The sequence below is a fragment of the Chelon labrosus genome (genome assembly GCF_963514085.1).
Source record: "Chelon labrosus genome assembly, chromosome: 14".
Classification (NCBI taxonomy): domain Eukaryota; kingdom Metazoa; phylum Chordata; class Actinopteri; order Mugiliformes; family Mugilidae; genus Chelon; species Chelon labrosus.
Genome location: NC_140347.1, coordinates 16,027,905 through 16,047,561, shown reverse-complemented (window position 1 = coordinate 16,047,561; position 19,657 = coordinate 16,027,905). Strand labels below are relative to the sequence as shown.

At 46.7% G+C, this 19,657-nt stretch overlaps 1 protein-coding gene across 1 annotated transcript in view; it reads right to left on the bottom strand.

The window, feature by feature from the left end:
* The window catches only part of gphnb (gephyrin b), a gene marked incomplete at its 5' end in the record, with an annotated part of 91,958 nt that extends 72,785 nt beyond the window's left edge, over window positions 1–19,173 (bottom strand). The window contains 1 exon segment of the mRNA XM_084559773.1: window positions 19,110–19,173. Coding sequence (XP_084415899.1) covers window positions 19,110–19,173 — 64 coding nt within the window.
* Window positions 19,174–19,657: the final 484 nt, after the last annotated feature.

The following is a 19,657-nucleotide window of genomic DNA, read 5'->3' as shown; positions in this document are numbered from 1 at the left end:
CTCCCTGATAGACCAGCATCTCTCTCTAGCATCGCACATTCATTTGTCCTATTAACAGTGTCCACATTAGCAAAATCGAAGGGGATTAAATCACATCTGACCACAAGGCTTTATATCAGAGATGCTCTCCGTGTCACAGGTTTGGAATCAGGCTCCGACACAAATAATCGTTAGGCAAAAACCTGGATCAAGGAAAGAGAGAAAACAGTTGAATCAGCTCTACGTTCATGTGCAGCTTTTTGTAGGACAGGTAGGAGGTCGGAGGAAGAGGTGGAGACAGGAGATCTATTAAGTTTATGTCGTCTTTACACCTCCAGATGTGTTTCCAATGCGTTTATATATACATTAACATTACTTCTTATCCCAGCATCCCAGTAGAGACTTCATGAGTGTCCGCCCCAGGTAGCTAAATGCCTCCGTATAACAACCCCACCTCAGCTTCACTCACAGTCCAACCTCTTTGCCCATTTTTTGAGTTAGCCGGGAGTTAGGAGGAGTCAGACGCTGCCAAGATGGTGACAGCCAGAGCCAACCGCACTGGGCTTCAAAACTGATCTTCAGGAGACTTGGGTGACATCCCAGAGGGTTCGCCCGTCTTTATATACTGTAGATTCAAGTACTATGTATCTTGGTTTTGCTAAATCTAAGATATCACCTTCAGCTCTAAGAATAGTCTTTGATACAAGGGATTCATTTAAAGGTGGATCATGGACTCAGTAATACGGTGCAAGCTTACGCTGCACATATCAAAACTGCGAAAGACTGCTCTCAACCTGAACGCTCTTTAAACTGGGCCCTACTGTTAAATTCATAGGAACAAATAAAAGAAGAAAGCAGAAAACTTCAATTTCCCCGGCTCCAAACTTCTCTTCTGTGATGCGCTTGCATGTCCAAAAGGTCTCCGTCATCCGCTCTCGCCGACGGACCCCAGCGCTCACACAGCGCTCACACAGCGCTCACACAGCGCTCACCTGGGTTCATCTTCATCATCCGAAATACCATCGAAAACCCCAAGACTGCGGCAACCCGCACCCTGCAGTTCTCCACGAAGGTCTGACGTACTGATGTTTTATTAACACGGCCATAAATATTGAAACGACACTTACTAATGAAGCCACGTAAGAAGAGTTCCAGAGACAATTTACAGCACCAGGGAATACAGGGTCCTTGATTGTGTCACCCTTCTTTTCGCTTTCTTTGCCCTTCATCTCATTCCCCACACCATGGCTGGAATGCCCCTGCAGCTTCGCCATCACCCCCTCAACACCTTCCATCTTACCCGCCCCCCTTCTGTGTTTCTCTTGTTCAATGAAATCAATGGATTGGAGGGGCTCGGCGATGCACCACACCCCTTTGCAAATATTAATCATAAATCACAGGCCTTGAGTATAATGAGGCCTGTTTCTAATGACAACAGGCGTGATGAATGTGTCTGTGGCTCGGCGTGGCATTATCATATAGCCAGGCAGGAGTATGTGTGCGTGTGTGTGTGTGTGTGTGTGTGCACGTGCTATGAAGGTTGGGCGGGTGTGTGGCTGTTGGGGGATGAGGTATCGCAGCTTTTTTTCCCCATGTAGCATGACATTTCGATGGCAGAGGGCCCACGGCAAGCCGGCTCTCTGTGGCATTTCCAACAGCTGTTTATACACACAAACTAAATGTGCACACACATGGGTACAAGCACTGCAACAAAGTGCATGAATGCAAGTGTACAAGCCACCGTAGATCAAGTATCTGTGAGTGGTAAAGAGATAAAAAAATAAAAATAAAAACATAGGAGCTGTTTGACTAAAAGCACACATTATAGTTAAGCAAGCACCAGGTGGTTAAAAAGGTGGTGGGATATAAATGCTGCACACAATATGAAGCTACAATTGCTTTCACCACGGATGCACATCCACGCAACGGACCATACAGGGTGGATATAAAATAAACCTTGATGGATATGATACAAAATGATTAAAGGATCCATTTACACACATCACAAAACCTTTAAATCTAGCAATACTGACAATTTGAGTATTATTTGACATTCGCGTTATGGAGATATCCGCCTAAGGGCCGTGACACACCAAGCCGATGGTCGGCCGCTTCCCAGTGTCGGGCCATCACTGACCATCTGTGATCCTGGCTCGTCTGGTGTCTCCCGCACTGCTTGACTTTTCTGCAAATTAAGACATTTTGAACGTGCAGCGAAATTGATGTGAGGGGTCGTTCTGATTGGCCGTTTAGCTCAGAGCACCAGCGAACAAGAAAGTGACTCAAGAATGAACGAAGGACCAACTGATCAGCTGTCAGATGTGTACGGTGGTTGGTAGCTTCCAGGCCTCCCAGGTAATAGTAGCTCTTCCGGTTTCTAGGAAGAGTTTCATACTTTCAGGAAAGAGTTTCTTTAAAGGGTCATACACGCCAAAGTGTAACTTATAATGATATGACATACAGTCCATCCATCCATCTTCTGTAACCGCTTATTCCTGTTAAGGGTCGCGGGGTCTGCTGGAGCCTATCCCAGCTGTCATCGGGCGAGAGGCGGGGGTACACCCTGGACAGGTCTCCAGTCTATCGCAGGGCTAACACAGAGAGACAGACAACCATTCACACTCACACCTACACCTACAGCCAATTTAGAATCACCAATTAATTAGGAGGAAGCTGGAGTACCCGGAGAGAACCCATGCAGGCACAGGGAGAACATGCAAACTCCACACAGAAAGGCCCCGGTCGGCCCATGGATTCGAACCTGGAACCTTCTCGCTGTGAGGCATCAGTGCTAACCACCTCTCCACTGTGCCGATGATATACAGTACTGCACATAAAACTTTCACTTAGAGACTCCTCTCTATTTCATGTGAGCAGATCATCAGACATTATTTAGATGGAGCTGCTGAACTGGTGGTCTTTGAATGTTGTAACAGGATCATGCGTATTTACACTCACGAACAACCTTTGACCAACGTTTTAGTCACGTGGAACTCAAACTGGTCCGTAACAGCTGATATCACGCACCCACGTGTTTTGTACGTCGCAGTTTGCTGGTGAAAAAGAATAAGGATAATCAAAAGGTTCAATGAAAGATCGGTAAGCATTGCAGCTTAAACTGAAACCGGATCTAAAACTTAAGTAGCCGTTTTCAGCACAAACGTCCCTGTGCACTAGGAGACATCTCAGACTCAGGTTTGGTTTAATTTGTGTGACTAACCCCTTAATTGTGACTTAATTCTGCAGCTCAGAAGGCAGCATACAGTGTGTTAAAGACAAGTTAATGTCATTTCAGCCTTCCCGAAATACAAACCAATTAACAAATTCTCATCTAACTGCTGTATTTTTTTTTTCCATTTCTTTCCAACTTCGCTATGCATCTGTGTGTGTGATATCTATGACTGCTTCATTAATAAGCTAGGTCCCATCCTCTTGTTAGAAGCCAGAATGAGTTTGAGAGTGGCTTTATTGATTTCAATAGAAATGCTTACAGCGGCATCAATATTGCTGCACATTTTTGATGCCGCCCGTTAGAAGCTTCCCTCCTCCCTCTCTTCCTCCTTTTTCCCACCTCTCGTTTCCCTTCCAAGCTGCTGATGCAGGGAAAACCTAGGATGCACAACTACAACCACAACCACGGCTCGGCTACAGGATCCAGTATGGATAAGCTGAGCGATTCTACAAGGAAAACACTAACATCATTCAAAATGACAAAAGACGGACGGGTAGAGAGTGGTTTAGCTCTGAAATGGATAACTATTGGCTAACATTAGCAATGGGGCTCTTTATCTGTTGGCTTTCAGGGTTTGTAGTGAAACATATGTGCCGAGGACTAATCAGATCAGGTATTGATTCGTCTTCATAGAGGAGGCTTAATGTTGTCTCTGCTCCTCTGTGATGTCTCATTCTGTGGAGGAAAGAGACAGAAGAACAGAGGCAGAGGGAGGGATAGACCGAGGTCAAGGGTTACGGTGCGACTGCAGTCAGCGCTTCAGGTCAAGGTTGGGCTGACGGATGGCCGTTCACAATCGATGCCCGGCTCCTGATCAGAGTAAAGGGTCACCCTCACACCGAGCAGGGGAATCATTCGATGGCCAGGGCAAATGCGCATCAACAACCCCAACCCTGATTGGGCCAAACACGTCTCAAGAGGTGCAGCTGTCAGGCCGATTTCTGCAGCATGAGAGGCGACTATATTGTAAGTGACACATTGTTCACTAAGTGGAAAGTTAATCTAAACTGCATCTCCACAGGGTCCCCATGTGGTGAAGGCGGTAGCCTCATCATCGTCTGGTCTACCGGCTGCCCTCCCCATGACCAGCCTCCGCTCTCTGCCCACAAATCCCATTTCATGCCAGCCACGCTTCTGAAAAGGCAAAACAAAAGCCTGATCAGCACAGCTGCGGCTTTAGCACATTGTGCCAACAATCATTGTGAAATCAGTGGAACAGAGCAAAGAGGAACTCTGCAGCACCCGAAAGTACGCAGCGTTAATCTGAGGGTCCAACTGTTGCTTTAAGGGGGGGAGGAGGCCTCAAAAACATCAGGTAGAGAGACACCTGGATGAGCGTGATTGGACATTACTAGTCAGCTGATCACATTAAATCCAAAGTCATGCTTTCCACACACTCATAGGTCTGACGGCGGAAAAGAAAAATGTTTTGCAGATCCCTCCATAGTTAAAGGGGAACTACCGTTTTTTAAAACCTGGACCTTATTTCTAGCATAAAATACGGTCGTTTACTCACCCATATAACTTTTGTGTCATTTGCACTCGTTTAGGAAATAATTAGATCAACGTATAGCCATATAGCGAGAGTGACAGGGCACTGAGACGCAGCCTCTAAATAAGGCTTTTTATCTGCCGCGAAACTTGTTAATTTCGCCAATATTTTGTTATGATACACTAGTGCTATTCCCCGTTGAGTCCAGAGTTACGTGTTAGCAAATTACAGGTAAACAAGCCGACCGTTGCGGGTGCGCGCGCCGCTCAGAGATGACATCGTCCAGGGTCTCTAGGTCAATCTACAGACCCCAGATGATGATAACAGGTAACTCCAGACTCAACGGGGAATAGCACTAGCGTACGATAACAGAATATTGGCGAAATGAACGAGTTTCGCAGCAGATAATGCGTTATTTAGAGGCTGCGTCTCGGCGCCCTGTCACTCCCGCTATATGGAGATACGCTGATTTAATTATTTCCTAAACGAGTGCAAATGACGCAAAAGTTATATGGGTGAGTAAACAACCATATTTTATGCCAGAAATAAGGTCCAGGTTGTAAAAACCAGTAGTTCCCCCTTAAGGCCATTAGTGGAATAAGAAATTACACAATGGATCAATTGATAGAAAATGAATCAACAACTAAACTTCCTTAGCAATTATTTGCTCCAGCTTCCCAGATGTGAAATTTGGCTGCTGTTCTGTGTTGAATATGAAATGTGAACTGAATATCTTTGGGCTATGGACTGGTGCTCGAACAAAACAAGCAATTCAAAGACGTCACCTCGGGGCTCCGGGAAAACTGTGACAGGGTTTTTTGTTGGTGCGCGACATTTCTAAGACATAATCAAGAGAATAATTAAAATAATCATCGGTCACGCCCCACTGCATCCAGCATGACCTCCTCAAAAAAATTGCAGCAAAGGTTTACGCCCCCAAAATGTTGTCATGTTACATCTGTAATGTATAAAACTCCTGTGGATTAAAGTTACAATCAACACAATCTGAACGCTGCCCGTTCATGTGTTTGTTAATGTGTGAGTGGGTGGCGTCACATGTGTGTGTGTGCATATGCGTGCAAACCATTCGACTTCCCTTATTTCCCAAGATGCAGAGTTTTTACATGCCCACACACACACACACGCACACACACACAAAAGGGAGTGCCCCGGGCCCGGCTGTACTAATGAAGACGTCTGTAAGCAGCTACCTTCATTACATTCAATCCTCTGGACAGTGTCAGCAATTACATTACAGCTTCCCACTGTCAGAGCTCACACATGTACACACACACACACACACACACACACACACACGCACACTAATAGTCAGTTGGATACCTGTCCTTCTTCTCCAGGCTAACGCTAGCTGATGAAGAGAGGAGTTCCTGCTCTACTTCTTCTTTAGTGGTGGGTGTTTGGCTCAGGCTCGGCTGCTTAAAACCCCTCAATGCATCAAACTTAGATCCAGCACACCCTCTGTGACGTCCCTCTCTCTCACACCTCTCTGTATGGCGGAGCAGAAGGGAAGCCTGGAGGCGAATGGGGCGGGGGCGGGGGCGGCGGGTAGCTGCCTAATAGACTGCTCCACTTGCCATATTTCACACATCTCATCACTTATCCCACTGAGACACACACACACACACACACACACACATACATCTACATGTCAGTGCGGGGGCATCCGAGAGGGAAGCTCCTGGAGGATCAGAGCGTTAGGGTGGGGGGGTTTCAGGGTTTGACTGGATGAATTAAAGCCTGTGACTTGTAATCATTAGGCAACTTTGCTTCAAGAGAAGTCCAACTTTCACTGACGTAAATACAGAAACGCGTCATGATATGCAAATAAATTATGGTAATCACATATGCATCTTTCTACACTACCCCCTCGTTTAATCCGCTGATTATTTGGTTATCATCACTATTAATTACTATTATTATTATTATTAATATGATTATTATACCTGCAGGTTCAGGTGCTGACCACAAAACACAGTCTCGTCGGTTCGTGCATCTCCCCACAGCAAGCCATGACACTAAGTTTATAATTACATAAAACATAGATGATTCACTCATTGCTATTGTGGCGATTAGCTGATTATTTCAGGTCACTATCTGAGATTCCTCTGATCAACAACTGCGCATTAAGCTTAAGTGCTGGTGGCAAACTTGGACAAGCGGAAAACTCCAAGTGGGTCTCTAGCACGAGAGTTATTTCTCTCCATAAACCCGCCGCCACAATACAGAGGGAAGCTCCCCGTCTCACGCGTTCAACTGTACACGGTCACGCGCCGAGATTGAAAAACCGCCAGTCACGCCTGCTGCCAGGCCATCATGCAAAACCGTGATGCAAAAGGGCAACAAAGCCGTCAAGCCGCGTCAATCAAACGGGCTCTCGTGTGTGTACACGTCGAGCATTTACGGGCGGTGATGTGTGCGAGCGTGTGGGCGAGGGGCGGGTGTCTATTAACATTTGATTCCCAGGTGCCATGATCTGAAAGGGTTTTGTGGTAGGAATAAAAAAAAAAAAAAAAAAGGAGAAGGCCTGATGCTGAATAATGGAGAAGGAGAACGGGAGAACACCTTGACCACACACGCACTCCGGGCAGGGGTCGGCCATCAGAAACACCTTGTTAGGGAGAAGCTGGCTTCTTCCATTATTCACGCGCACATGCTCCTCTCATGCGGCCTCGCTCAGCCTCTTTGCAGGGGAGGCCGAGTGAGTTGAAAGTAGATGGACAGAAAAAAAAATAAAAAATAAAAAAATGAGAAAGGTGGAGCAAAAAAACAAAGTGAGGAGATGGAGACAAAAATAGCGAGCGAGAAAATGGGAGGTAAAATGTGATGTATGAGAAGGAATGGAGGAGAGAGCGCGTTAATATTTAACTCCCAAGTCTTATAACCCTCATCAAACTCGGTTTCAATTATCATTGATTTGGAATTGATTAGTGAAATTGATGTAAATATAAATGTGCGAGCAAGCCGACGACTGATATAATTACTGTCAATTACGAATGCAATCGCAGCTCTCGCTCCATAGCAACTGTAAACACAGCAGGGAAAAGGCTTTTTAATTGAGAACCACCAAACACAATGTTGATTGTGGACATTTTTCCAACCCCCCCCCCCTTAAAAATATAAATATCCTCTCTCCTCTGCGTGTCTCTCCTTTGCATTTTCCGCTTCCAAAATAGAAGCAATTCAGATGACGGAGGCTCCCGGAAGCGTGTGTCACACACATCAATCAGCGCGTTGCACCTCGACATGGCTGGTCCTGTGGCCTCGGGAGGGACGGAGTAATGGAGGGAGGAGGTCTGAGCAAGTGACAAGCCAATGGACACCCTGGCAGTGTGTCAAGAGGGAGCTGAAGGGCCGTTGACCAGGGTGACAGCGAGGAGTCACACGGCACTACACCACTTCCCAGCGGTGCTTTTCCACCTTCTCAGTGCACGTTGCTTGTCTTCGTTCTTATGAATGGCTGATGAGTGTGGTGATGACTGATGTTTCCTAACCTCGGGTTTGTACATTAATCATTAACTGGCCTATATTTTTCAATCACGCACACCTTGTGGGAAAAACATTACTCTTATTACGGAACGGTTTATTTACTCATCATAACTCGGAGTGTTTTCTCGTGCGTCTCACACCTCAGCCCTCTTCAAACTACACCCCGCTCTGTTTCTCTGTTTCTCTGTTTGGCAAACAACAACAAAAATGTTGAAATATCGAAAAATCTGAGTGATGTTGACATAAATGAGGTTCCCTGTCTCTTCTTAGAGTACAGGGAAGCAGATTTAATGGTCGCTGGAACACGGAAGATCTGAAAAGGTGCTCTGCTCTCAGCGATTCTTCACTGATGGGGGTCCAAGGAGAGGGACGCGAACGTGGAATATTGGAGGCACAACCATTGACAGTATACAGAAAATTGACGTCACCCACGGGTTTCCTGAAGAGAAGTACCAGGGGCACCGGTCACAAAAGAGTGAGTTACATAAAACCTCATCCAAACCCAGGTAAAACACATGTTTGTTCCTGTTGTAAAGCTAGGCATTTTAACATGGAGGTCTAGTAACTCAAGCTGGAGCCATTCGAGGGACTGCAGTCAGTTGCTGTTGTAACATAGGAATTAATTGACTGAGTAACAAAATGTTTGTGTTGCACGATGTTAGAGGTGTTAGAGAAAGACCTTTTAAAGAGTACTACACTGACTGGGTCACTTACGACAGGGTTAAGTATGAATAGTCACAATCAAAGCAGTCAAGTCAAATCCAATATATCCACACAAGTAGGGTAGACTTCCCCAGGCAATTGGTTTTGTGTTAAACTAAGCCCAAATTAAGACAATTTGACTTGACAAAGCTCATCTATATCCAGGGAAAGACATTACACATCTGTTTTCAGAGGCTGAGTAGCAGCAGACTCTCCGAGTGTACCTTTAATTGAAATCCCATAGCATTCTGTGGCTCAAAGAAAATAAAAAAAGCTAAATGGAGCATTTTGTGCTGAAGTTACGTGTCAACAAAAAAAAAAAGACATAAACAAGCATTAACATGTGAGTGAGCAGAAGGATAGAAAATCAGCCTTGAGCCAAAGTGAACCAGGAAACACGTGGATATCACACAAGTGTCTGTCAGCTGAGACGGTGACAAACACCAGCAACGAGCAGCCAAACGTGGAGCTGATGTGCCCAGCTGGCTGCTTTATGGAGAGACAAATATGTCAGACATCTTTAAAATCTGTAACCCATTCAAAGTGTAGCCAGCTTCTCTCTACAGATATGTTTAAAGGTGAAGGAGATCCTGAAGAACAATCTGATCACGTCAGGAAAAAGACTTTTTTTAAAATCTAGTCATTCATGTTGACTGAAACGTAAATTTTTTATGATAATGGTGGCCGGGTGAAATATTCCAGAAAAGGAAGCGTGTGTGCCAAGAAAATGGTGCCACCTCGACATTACAGAATACATCTAAAAAGCAGTCTGTGTAATGTCTCGGCTCACACGTGTGCCAAAAACAATACTGATGCTAGCCTTGTTAGCATAGCCCCTGCTCTCAATGTGAAACTCCCGGCACCCAGGCGTCCTGTGATAGATGCCAGATACGGCCAAACTGGCCGAGTCCCCAGAGTGAAACATGAGAGAGGTATACGTTTCAGGCACCTATTAGATGAGGACCGATAGAGACACGAGGGAGTACGGCAACACGCGGGACCGCTGATGAATCAATGACGTTTTCCCCTTTCTCCCTTTCTCCCCTAACTTATCTGTCCTCCTGCAACCTTCGCGCCCTCCGGCCCTCCGGCCCTCCAGCCCTAATTAACACCTCAAGCCAGGACCCGGGATCCAGCGGCAGCAAACCGTAAGAGTGACTCATCAGTTAAAACCACCGCTGTATCTTTTATCTTGATCTCTATCGCCATCACTCAGCAGTTTCTCTCCTCGCATAGGTTATCGCTAAAGGACCGGCCTAAGTAAAGGAGTGGGGTGACGCAACTGCTGTCTCTCCAGAGGAGAGTAAAAAGACAACACGCTCTGTTGTTTGTCTTTAAATATAGTATCTCACTTATTGGATTGCTGCAGAATTTTAAATATTCTTGATTGCTTGTCGTCTAAAAAAATGTATATGAAGAAACTATAACTCCATCATCGTCCTAAGGTGATATTACATATTTTTTGTCCAGACTAAGTACACAAATCACAATACTGGTCCAAAATATGGTAACTTTTTTAGAGTAAATACTTCTGAATGTGTTTCTGAAGTCACCCCAGCGTTGTCTTTGCTGTATGCTATGGGTCATGGCCGTGCTTTAAAGGAGAACTGTCTGCTCCAGTCTCAGGTCTCTTCACTGTATCAGTCTCACGGTGCCAGCTGCTGGGAAGCAACACCACGACATGATGCTGCCACCGCTATGCTTCACAGCAGGGAGGCTGTCATTAAATAAATGAGGAAAACCAGTAATAGTGCTTGAAGTCCTGTGCAAACCAGCAGTTTCTTTTGTACTTGTGCTCTTAGTAATCCTTTAACCTTCCTGTTGTCAAATTTGGCCCGTTTTGTTTCTATATCACATCATTTCATATAAATGTGATCTTGTGCCCATGAATTCTTAAAAGACATGTATAATACGTAGTAACTAGTTGAAAAGTAGTTGGCTTAAATTGCGTAAGACAGAATTAGGTGGCACATTATATTTTAGGCTTTATAAATAGCCAAACAGATCAGGTCAGCTTTGATACAGAAGGACAAAAGTTGCATGATTGACAACATGAAGGTTAATCGCTATGTGACAAATGACAAGTGTACTTCCGGAAGTGCTTCTATCTGGCTGCTCCACCATAGAGACCTGGTTGATGGAGCGGTGTTGAGATGGTTTTCCTTCTGGCAGGTTGTCTTACCTTTGCAGAGGACTTCAATTCTGAAACCCTGTTAAAGTGACCATTGTTTACCCACCCAATGACCTTCGTGCAGGGTTAGTCCATTTGCCCTGGCAACCAACTCACGTAATCACTTAAACAACCAACCATCGAGGAAGAGTTCATTCTGAACTTCTTTCATTTTACAATTATCGAAGGCAGAAGACTCTCTTATACTTTTGCTCTGACCTATAACTTTCATAGTAGTCAACAGGTAGCCCCATGGTTTGGGGTTTGTCCTGACATGAATTATGATCCTCAAAATAGCAACCAATCAGTTTAGTTTATCACGGGTGAAGTCCTACACAAATCTCAAGGGCAATAGAAGCTAAAAAGGGCCTTATAATGACATAACAGTAACAGGTAGCCAACAATTAGTAGTCCTGGTCGGCGTAGACTTGCATTGTGCGCTGCTATTTGTGCTAATCAAGGTAAGCTAACAGCATTACAGCAGAGGACAGAAGCAAAAGACATAAAGAAATAAAGAAATACAGCTACGCCTCTTGTTCAAGACTGACAAAAGGTTTTTCGTCACAACCTCAACACCCATCAAACACTGTCTGGAAAGTGTTACTACTGATTTCGTGATAGTCTTGTGCGTTTATCGCCAGTTCAAAAATGGAAAACCGTAGCTTCTAGTTCTCCCTACCCATGTCCGCTGACAGTTTTTTTGTCAAACCAACACTAGCGTTGACATTAAACAACTGAAGCACCCCCTTTGCTTAATCCTTAAAATATCAGGCACAATCCTCTTTTTTAAGCTATGATAACCTCCTCATCACCTCCAATGAATGACAGACTGAAACAGCGCTTTAGGCCAGGAAGGGAACCAGCGAACTCTCCTACACCTACGCATCCAGTCTGGGAATGGCTTTCCAGGCAGCCCTGATGGAGCTCTTCTCTGGAGAGCTGACAAGAGCCCACGAGAGCGGAGGAGATCCTGCTCCTTGTCCGCCAAAACGCCGTCTGCCTCTTGTTCTAACTCGCCGTTCCAAGTGAAGACTATTTAGAGTATGGGAGGAGAGAGAGAGAGAGAGAGAGAGAGAGAGTGCAAAAGAAAGGAGAGTCGCCCTTTCCTGCTTCAATACACACACACATACACTCCCCGCTACTCGACACTGAAAATAATTCCTTTGCAGTGAAGACTTAATTCTCATTCTGTGTCCGTGTCCCTGATCCTGTATTGTCTATTCTGGTCATGTGGTCTGCCTGCCTTACTGCTGTCCACTGTGACAGCTGTGTGTGTGTGTGTTTGATGCAGAGAGAGAGAAAGAACAAGGGAGGGAAGGGTCAGCCTGTGTTTTAACTACTGCTACAGTATGAGCCCCACCCATACGAAAGATAAATCTTTGCCTGACCACACGCAAATGAGGAGCTCAGATATTTGTAGAGTCGAAAAATAACACCACCACAAACTGTCCAGGTGGCTTTCTCTTCTCTCTAACCGTGCTACCATTTTGTCTTCACGGCCCTCGGGATCGCGATATTTTTAACGTTCCCGGTTGTTAAAGTCCGTTAAAAGCCAACATGTCAACGCTGACACAGGCAACGAAAGTAAAATCACCGATACGGCTCAAAGTCGATCTAAAAATACTGGTATCAGATGAGGGACAAGAAGCAGGAAAAAAGTGTGAGCCCAGTTTGCTTTTTCTCTCCTCCCCTCCTCCCCTCCCCACCTTCCTCCCATTTAGCCCTTCTGTTCCAAGTATATCCCTCTCAAACTAGCATATTGTCGAACAGATGCCCACGTATCGTTGCGAGGGATCGCCCCGGTAGCGGCGCGGAGATGATTCAACTCAGTCACAGACAGTTGGGTCAAAGCAGGAAGGAAAAAAAAAAGGAGGAATAAAATCATGCTAGTGGGTAGACACACGCCCGGGGCTCGCTGATTCCCATCCACACCACGTATCTTTGTATCGCCACTGAGCCGAGTGTAAGCGTACATTTGGTGTTGTTTTTGTTGTCCTGTCGTGATGTTAGCTTTGTCGGGATATCGCGTTTTGCCTGTGTCAGCGTCAGGAGGGTGGAATGGGATGACTGTTTGACTTTGTCTTTGCCCCGTGAATAGGTGGTGGCCAAATGTAAGGCTTCAAATGATGGACAACAGTATGCGGGTAGCAAATTTAGAATAACATCACCCTGCTCCGTAGTGCTCATTACATAATTAGACAGTTATCTTCTTCTTCTTCTTCTTCTGTCAACATCTTCTATCAATAGAGCAGCTTAACTCCGTCCTATACCAATACACTTCACATCTTCGAAAGGGTGCTGGACAATCCTGGCTGACATTGGGTGATAAGCAGGGAACTTCCAGGGTGAGTTGCCAGTCAATCACACGTCTGACACGCAGGGGAGAGGCAGCCATTCACACTCACCTTCACACCCACTGGTGTCGCCATTTAAGGTAACCTGCATGTCTCTGGACTGCGGAGAGGAACCCGATGGCGCCCAGAGGAAACCCACGACATAAGCAAACCACAGATGAACCCAGAATCTCTTTATAGAGGACAAGAGTCGAAATTGTGTACTGTTGCTTATTGGATAGCTTTTTGGCATGACAAGAATATGAGCGTTCAACTGGAGTTGGTAACGTTAAAGGCTTGTGCTATCAATCACGAGCCTTGTGGGAACCTCAGTGCCAGTGGTGCTGGGAGTTTTTGCCAAAGAAACCCAAACTGTTACACACTGCCCCAGCGTTGTACATTATGATATGGAAGATATGCAACGTGGTAAATGGCCTTGTTTTTATAAAGCGCTTTTCTACCTATTGGTACTCAAAGCGCTTTACAGTCACAGACGCATCTACCCATTCGCTCACAAAAGCACTCACACATTCACACACCAGTGCCACGAACTGAGAGCAACTGGGGGTTCAGTGTCTTGCTCAAAGAGGGACAACCCGTTCTACCTACTGAGCCACAGCCGCCAATATGCAAGGGAATCCTTTAGATGTGCGATATTAAAGAGGAAATTAAATTAAATAATCTCCCATGCACTCAAGCTAACCTGGACATGGTCAATAAATGGCTTATCACCAAAAAATATGGACAGTTTTGCTAGTATTGCTAGGAAATGTACCATTTTCTGATTATACAAAATTTCTCCAGTAAAACTTGGAACTCATTGCTATCCTTTTCAAATGACACAACACACACAGAGAATCTACCATGTCTACGTTGGCCTAATAAACTAGAGCCCAATAGGACTTATTGTGTGTTGCATGTGGAGCATTACAACCACTTTTACAGTATTTGAATGGAAGAGCTCCAACTCTACCGTCAATATTGGTCACAACGCGCAAAAAGTCAAAGCTAAATTTCCCACACCATGACGAACGCTCAATTTGATGACGTCGAAACACAGATAATTAGCGACTGTGGCTCAGCTTTAACAGCGTAATGCTGGATTTGCATTGTATACAGTCGCTTTAATTATTCAGAGGCAGCGAGCAGAGATCGCTCCGTGGCTCGGCAGCCGGCGCACATCGTTTTGTTTGCAGATGACTGCGTCTCTTAGGTTTGGTCAAGGTGCCCCGGCGCGCCGTAGTCCGCCTCTCGCTGACTCGACTTCCGCTTATGCGGTGAAGCCTCTTTAGCGCCGAAGATTAAATTATGTGGAAAAGCAGATTAAGTAGTTATTATCCCATCTGCACCTAGACGAGCAGGTGCACATACATGTTGGCCTGCCCGTGATCACAGCACAAGTGCGGCGAAGGAAGCCATTTTCAAACACATTTAAAAACAATATAATTATGCTGCTTTCGCCCTCTTTCTAGGACAACCCTCCACACGTCTTTAACACGCCAACGGAATATGATTAAGAAGCACATGATTAAGACGCAGGCCGCCGCCCTGCCAAAATAAAAGCTTCCAGCCATTCTGCAGGGAGTCACAGAATTAGTTCTACTTAACGGAGGGACTGAGAGAGCGATCTAAAGGTGGTTGTTTTGGGAAGCCTGCCTGTCGTCAATTCATGTCTTTCTGACAGACATGCAAGTTTGGAGAGCCGCCCACACATCCCTGAGCCTCTCTCGGTTGTTACAACCGAGGGAGATAGAGAGAGAGAACAAAAATAAAATGGAAGAAACAGCGAGACGGAGGGAAGGATGGGAAAAGATTGATACAGGGAAAGAGAGAGCGAGAGAGAGTGGCGCTGTCTGTCGCAGAGTGGAGCTTTCCTGCCCCGGCTCCTCATCGGAAGCTCTGTGCTGACTGTGTATCCAAGACCCTTTGAGGAAGGGCTGGAGTTAACCCACACACACACACACACACACACACACACATACACATACTCTCAGCAGCCAGCATCAATGGAGCTTTCTATGGGCTGTGAATCAAGCCACACATGCAAGAGCATCCGTGGCCTATGTATGGAGCGCTGCCGTGTAATAATACTGTACGGTCCCACACATACACACTGGCTTTTATAGATTAAAAGCCACTGAATGCCTCTTTTGCTGGTCTCTCTCTCTCTCTCGCTCTCTCTCTCTCTCTCTCTCTCTCTCTCAGTGTGTGATCATGGGAGGTATGCATACAGTAGCTATATTTGGGGCTGGGGGGGGTTTGCTAAGCTGTGTTTTCCAGCCAGAGCTCAGTATTAGTGCACAAAGACAAAGGGGCGAAGCAGATGCATATGCACATACTGTACAGGCCAAGACACACACACAGATCATGCATGTGCTCAGAAGCGCTCGTCCAATATGTAGCATTGGGAGCCTGGTGCTAGAGTTTCATAGAGAAATCTTGTTGTGAAGTGTTCCCTGTTAAAGACACATTTTTATGGCAATACTATACAATACATTCCGACTATAAATCATAGTAAAAGTCAAACCGCTAAACTAGCATCTCTTTAAGTGCTTGCACAGTCCTTTCCCTGTGACAAACTTGAGACTACAATTCACCACCTCTTCATTTGCAACTGTATATCTGCATAAACACACAAATACACATGCATAAAGCGATGCGGGCGTGCATATTTATACAAAGACAGTGTGTGTGTGCGTGTGTGTGTGAGCTTCTAGCTTCAGGCCCTGAGGCAAGCTCCGGGAGGGAGGCATAGGACAATTAAAACTAAACCCGAAGACAGCTAGAAAGTGGCCACCGTGCGCTCGTGCGTCAAAATACACGAGCGCTTACACACAGGTAGGCGAGAAGAAAAAAAAAAACACAAACATCACAATGGGTTGAGCACAGCATGAGACGCTTTCATCCACTCCTAACTAAGCTCACATTTTCGGCGTGACGTCCCTGACAAGTGACAGCACGCTCACCCCAATTATCCCGTTTTTCCTGCCTCCCTCTCCGGAACAAATAAACCCCGCAAAACATCCAAGGAAATGCACGCATTACCCGACGAGAAGCGCGGGGTTTGCGCTCGGGCAGCCTGCGCCGTGCCCGGGGTGTCTAAACAGAGACGTCCCCCGGGGCTCTGTCACCTGTCTAAAGGGATGCGGGGATAAGTGATGGAGGAGGGTGAGCCAAGGTCTCATCTGCTCCCCGGTGACCGAGCGCAGGAGTGGACGGAGTGACCTTTGACCCTGGCAGGAAGGGAGATTGAGCACTGCTCCGGACCCCATTAGCATTCTGCTCACACAGGACCAATACCACAGCAGAGGAGCGGAATGAACACAGCGGATATGGGAGGCCGAGGCGTGGCGAGAGTTGCGAGCCGTTTTCAACCCGAATAGTTGGAGCTTCGTGGCTGCACAGCAGGGGGGGGGGGAGTTTTTGCTGTCAAAATACATCACCTCATAGAAAAAAAACTCCCCCCGCCCTCCAAATAGGGAATCACACAGCGGCCTCTGTAGCCATGAGTAATCCGGCTGTGATTAGATTCTTAAAAGGCTAAGGGGTCAGGTGAAACATGGAAACTTAAAGCCACTGTTTCCACTCTTTTTTTTTCTTTGATGCTTTGTTTCCCTGACAGTGCAAGCCCTCCCACTCCACATACACACACACGAATACATCAAAAAGACAAATAAGCCTGTCGGTCGTGTCTCTGCGCGTCTCAACATCGGCATATGTATGCGGGAATTGTCAACACCGCACAGCGAGATCAAACTGGCAATCTGTCACCGCGCCGGGGATACAGTTGGGGATTCGAGTGACTGATGACACGTAGAGAAATTAACCCCCCCCCTCTACTGTAGTGTGGAAAAAAAAAAAAAAAGGGGGGCGGTGACCTCCAGCTGGCAAACCTGCGTGAACAGAAACCAGTCGGGAAAGCGCGTTTATTTCCTCCTCACGCACTAAAATCTGATCAGCCGCTCATTTCTCACCGCACGTTTGCGTGAGCCCCCAAGGCGGGTTCATCCTCCTCCACGGTCCCAGGGTGTAGCTACCTCATGCAGTATTTACCGCGGTTGGGTCAGTACCGCACTGATTTGTGAGTGACGCTGGATTTCAGCACCACGGACAGCGCTTCCCCTCTCTACGGGTAGAAAAGAAGGAAGAGGAGGAGGAGGGAGGAGGGAGGAAGAAGGAGACGAGTGGCGGTTGTGGTTGCTGTTGGTGGAGGGGGTTTCCCTGGCAGATTTAAGGAGAGGGTCTACACAGTCATTCCTCCATCGCTACACCACCGCCTACCACCTCCTCCGTGGCGGATTTCCATACGCAGGAATACCGTATGTGTGTGTGTGTGTGTGTGTGCCTGTGTGTGTGTGTGTGAGAGAGAGAGAGAGACCACGGCTTTCATGAAATATTGATCGACCCAGCCTCACACAGGATGGACAAGGGAGGGAGGGGGGGGGTGAGGAAGGGAAGGGGAGGAGGAGGAGGTGGAGGAGGAAAGGGGGTGGTGGGGGGGTATTCCTTTGGATAGCCTTATCGTGCATCCACCCCATCCCCACCAACCAACCCAAAACAAAAAAAGATAATTTACTTTCCGATCACAGCTGCTTCTGATTCACGATCAGAAACATGACAAAGCAATAGGCTGCACACACACACACATGCACACACACACACACACACGCACACGCACACACACACACACACACACACACACACACACAGGGGGGAAAAATGAAGGCCGGCGGCGAGCAGATCTAACACCATCATCCGCCGCCTCACAGCCGCACATTGCATCCAAGCGAGAGACGCGCCGTCATCGCGTTGCGTTTAGAGGAATGTCAGGAGGATTTCGCCGGTGGTGCGTTCAAGCCCCACCAAAAAAAAAAAAAAAAAAACGAGCCCTCGCCTCACGTCAACTTCTCATTCACAACCCCCCCCCCCCCCCCCCCCCAATAAAATATATATATATCTATTTTCACCAATCTTCTCCTCCACATCCTCCGCCGCTTCCTAACAGGCCGAGGATGCGCGCATCATCACATCCACCACATCCACCTCCAGCAACTGTCGTGAGCAACACTTCAAAAAAAAAAAAAAAAAAAAGAGGAATGAAAAAAAAAAAAAATCGCTGTGGTCAGCTGGGTGTCAATAATGCAATCTATACAGCCTGAGCGTCTTTAGCAGCCGCGCAACACACGGTCAGCTGTAATTTTGGGCTCTGACAAGAAAGATCGGGGCATGAATTATTCAATGCACATAAACTGAGCGCTTCTTCTTCTTCTTCTTCTTCTTCTCCTTCTTCTCCAGCGGGGAAAAACGGCTCGGCGAAGAAATCTACAGGAGGAGCGGAGACACGCAAACCGATGCAGAGCCGCACATTTACCGCTTCAGCCGCATAAGCACTGGATGTCATGTAGCGTGAACGCAAACCGGTGTGAGGGGAAAAACGGGGGGAGAGAGGGGGTTAGAAAAAAAAAAAAAACAAGGCTTTAAATCAGCCTTCAAGAGGCTGCAAAAACCCAGCAAAGACCGAGAGACACCACCACCACCACCGCTACCGCTACCGCCGCCGCCACGCAAAAAAGAAAAATATATATATATTTATATATATAACCAGCCGACATGTATGAAGATGCAACCGGCGGAAATGAATAGGTAGAAATGTGAGCGAAACATAAAAGAGGCGATGGGCATTCGTGCCTTTACCTGTCAGGACTCCGACCCGGATTTGGTGGTCGTGGTTCGTTAAAATCATCCCGTCTGACGCCATGTTCAGCAGCGCTGTCGCCCGCACCGAGAACTCACGGCAGGGCCCAGAGCCGATCGCATCGAACTTAGAGGGGAGGAGGAGGAGGAGGAGGAAGAGGAGGAGGAGGAGGAAGAGATGGAGGAGGGCTGGGATACAGAGGGGAGGAAAAAAAAAACAGAAAGAAAGAAAAAAAAAAAAAACTGCCAGACGAGAGGAGCAGAGAGCCGAGCGATCGTCGGGACACCTACAGATAAGCGGGCAGGATGCGGGGGCCGTTTAAAAACGCGCACATCACTCAGCTGGCCGCCTGCCACCGTAGTAGTGTGGATCCCAGATTAATTCTTAAGGAGACCATTATTTCCTGACAAAGCTTTAAGTGAGACTAACTAACTAACTAACACCGCGTCCCGCTGCAGACGCCACTCATTTCTTTTCTTGCACTTGATGTCACTTTTGGGAGATTTTAAACGCCGCCGCGCTCCTGACAGCGCTGACCTCTAACCTT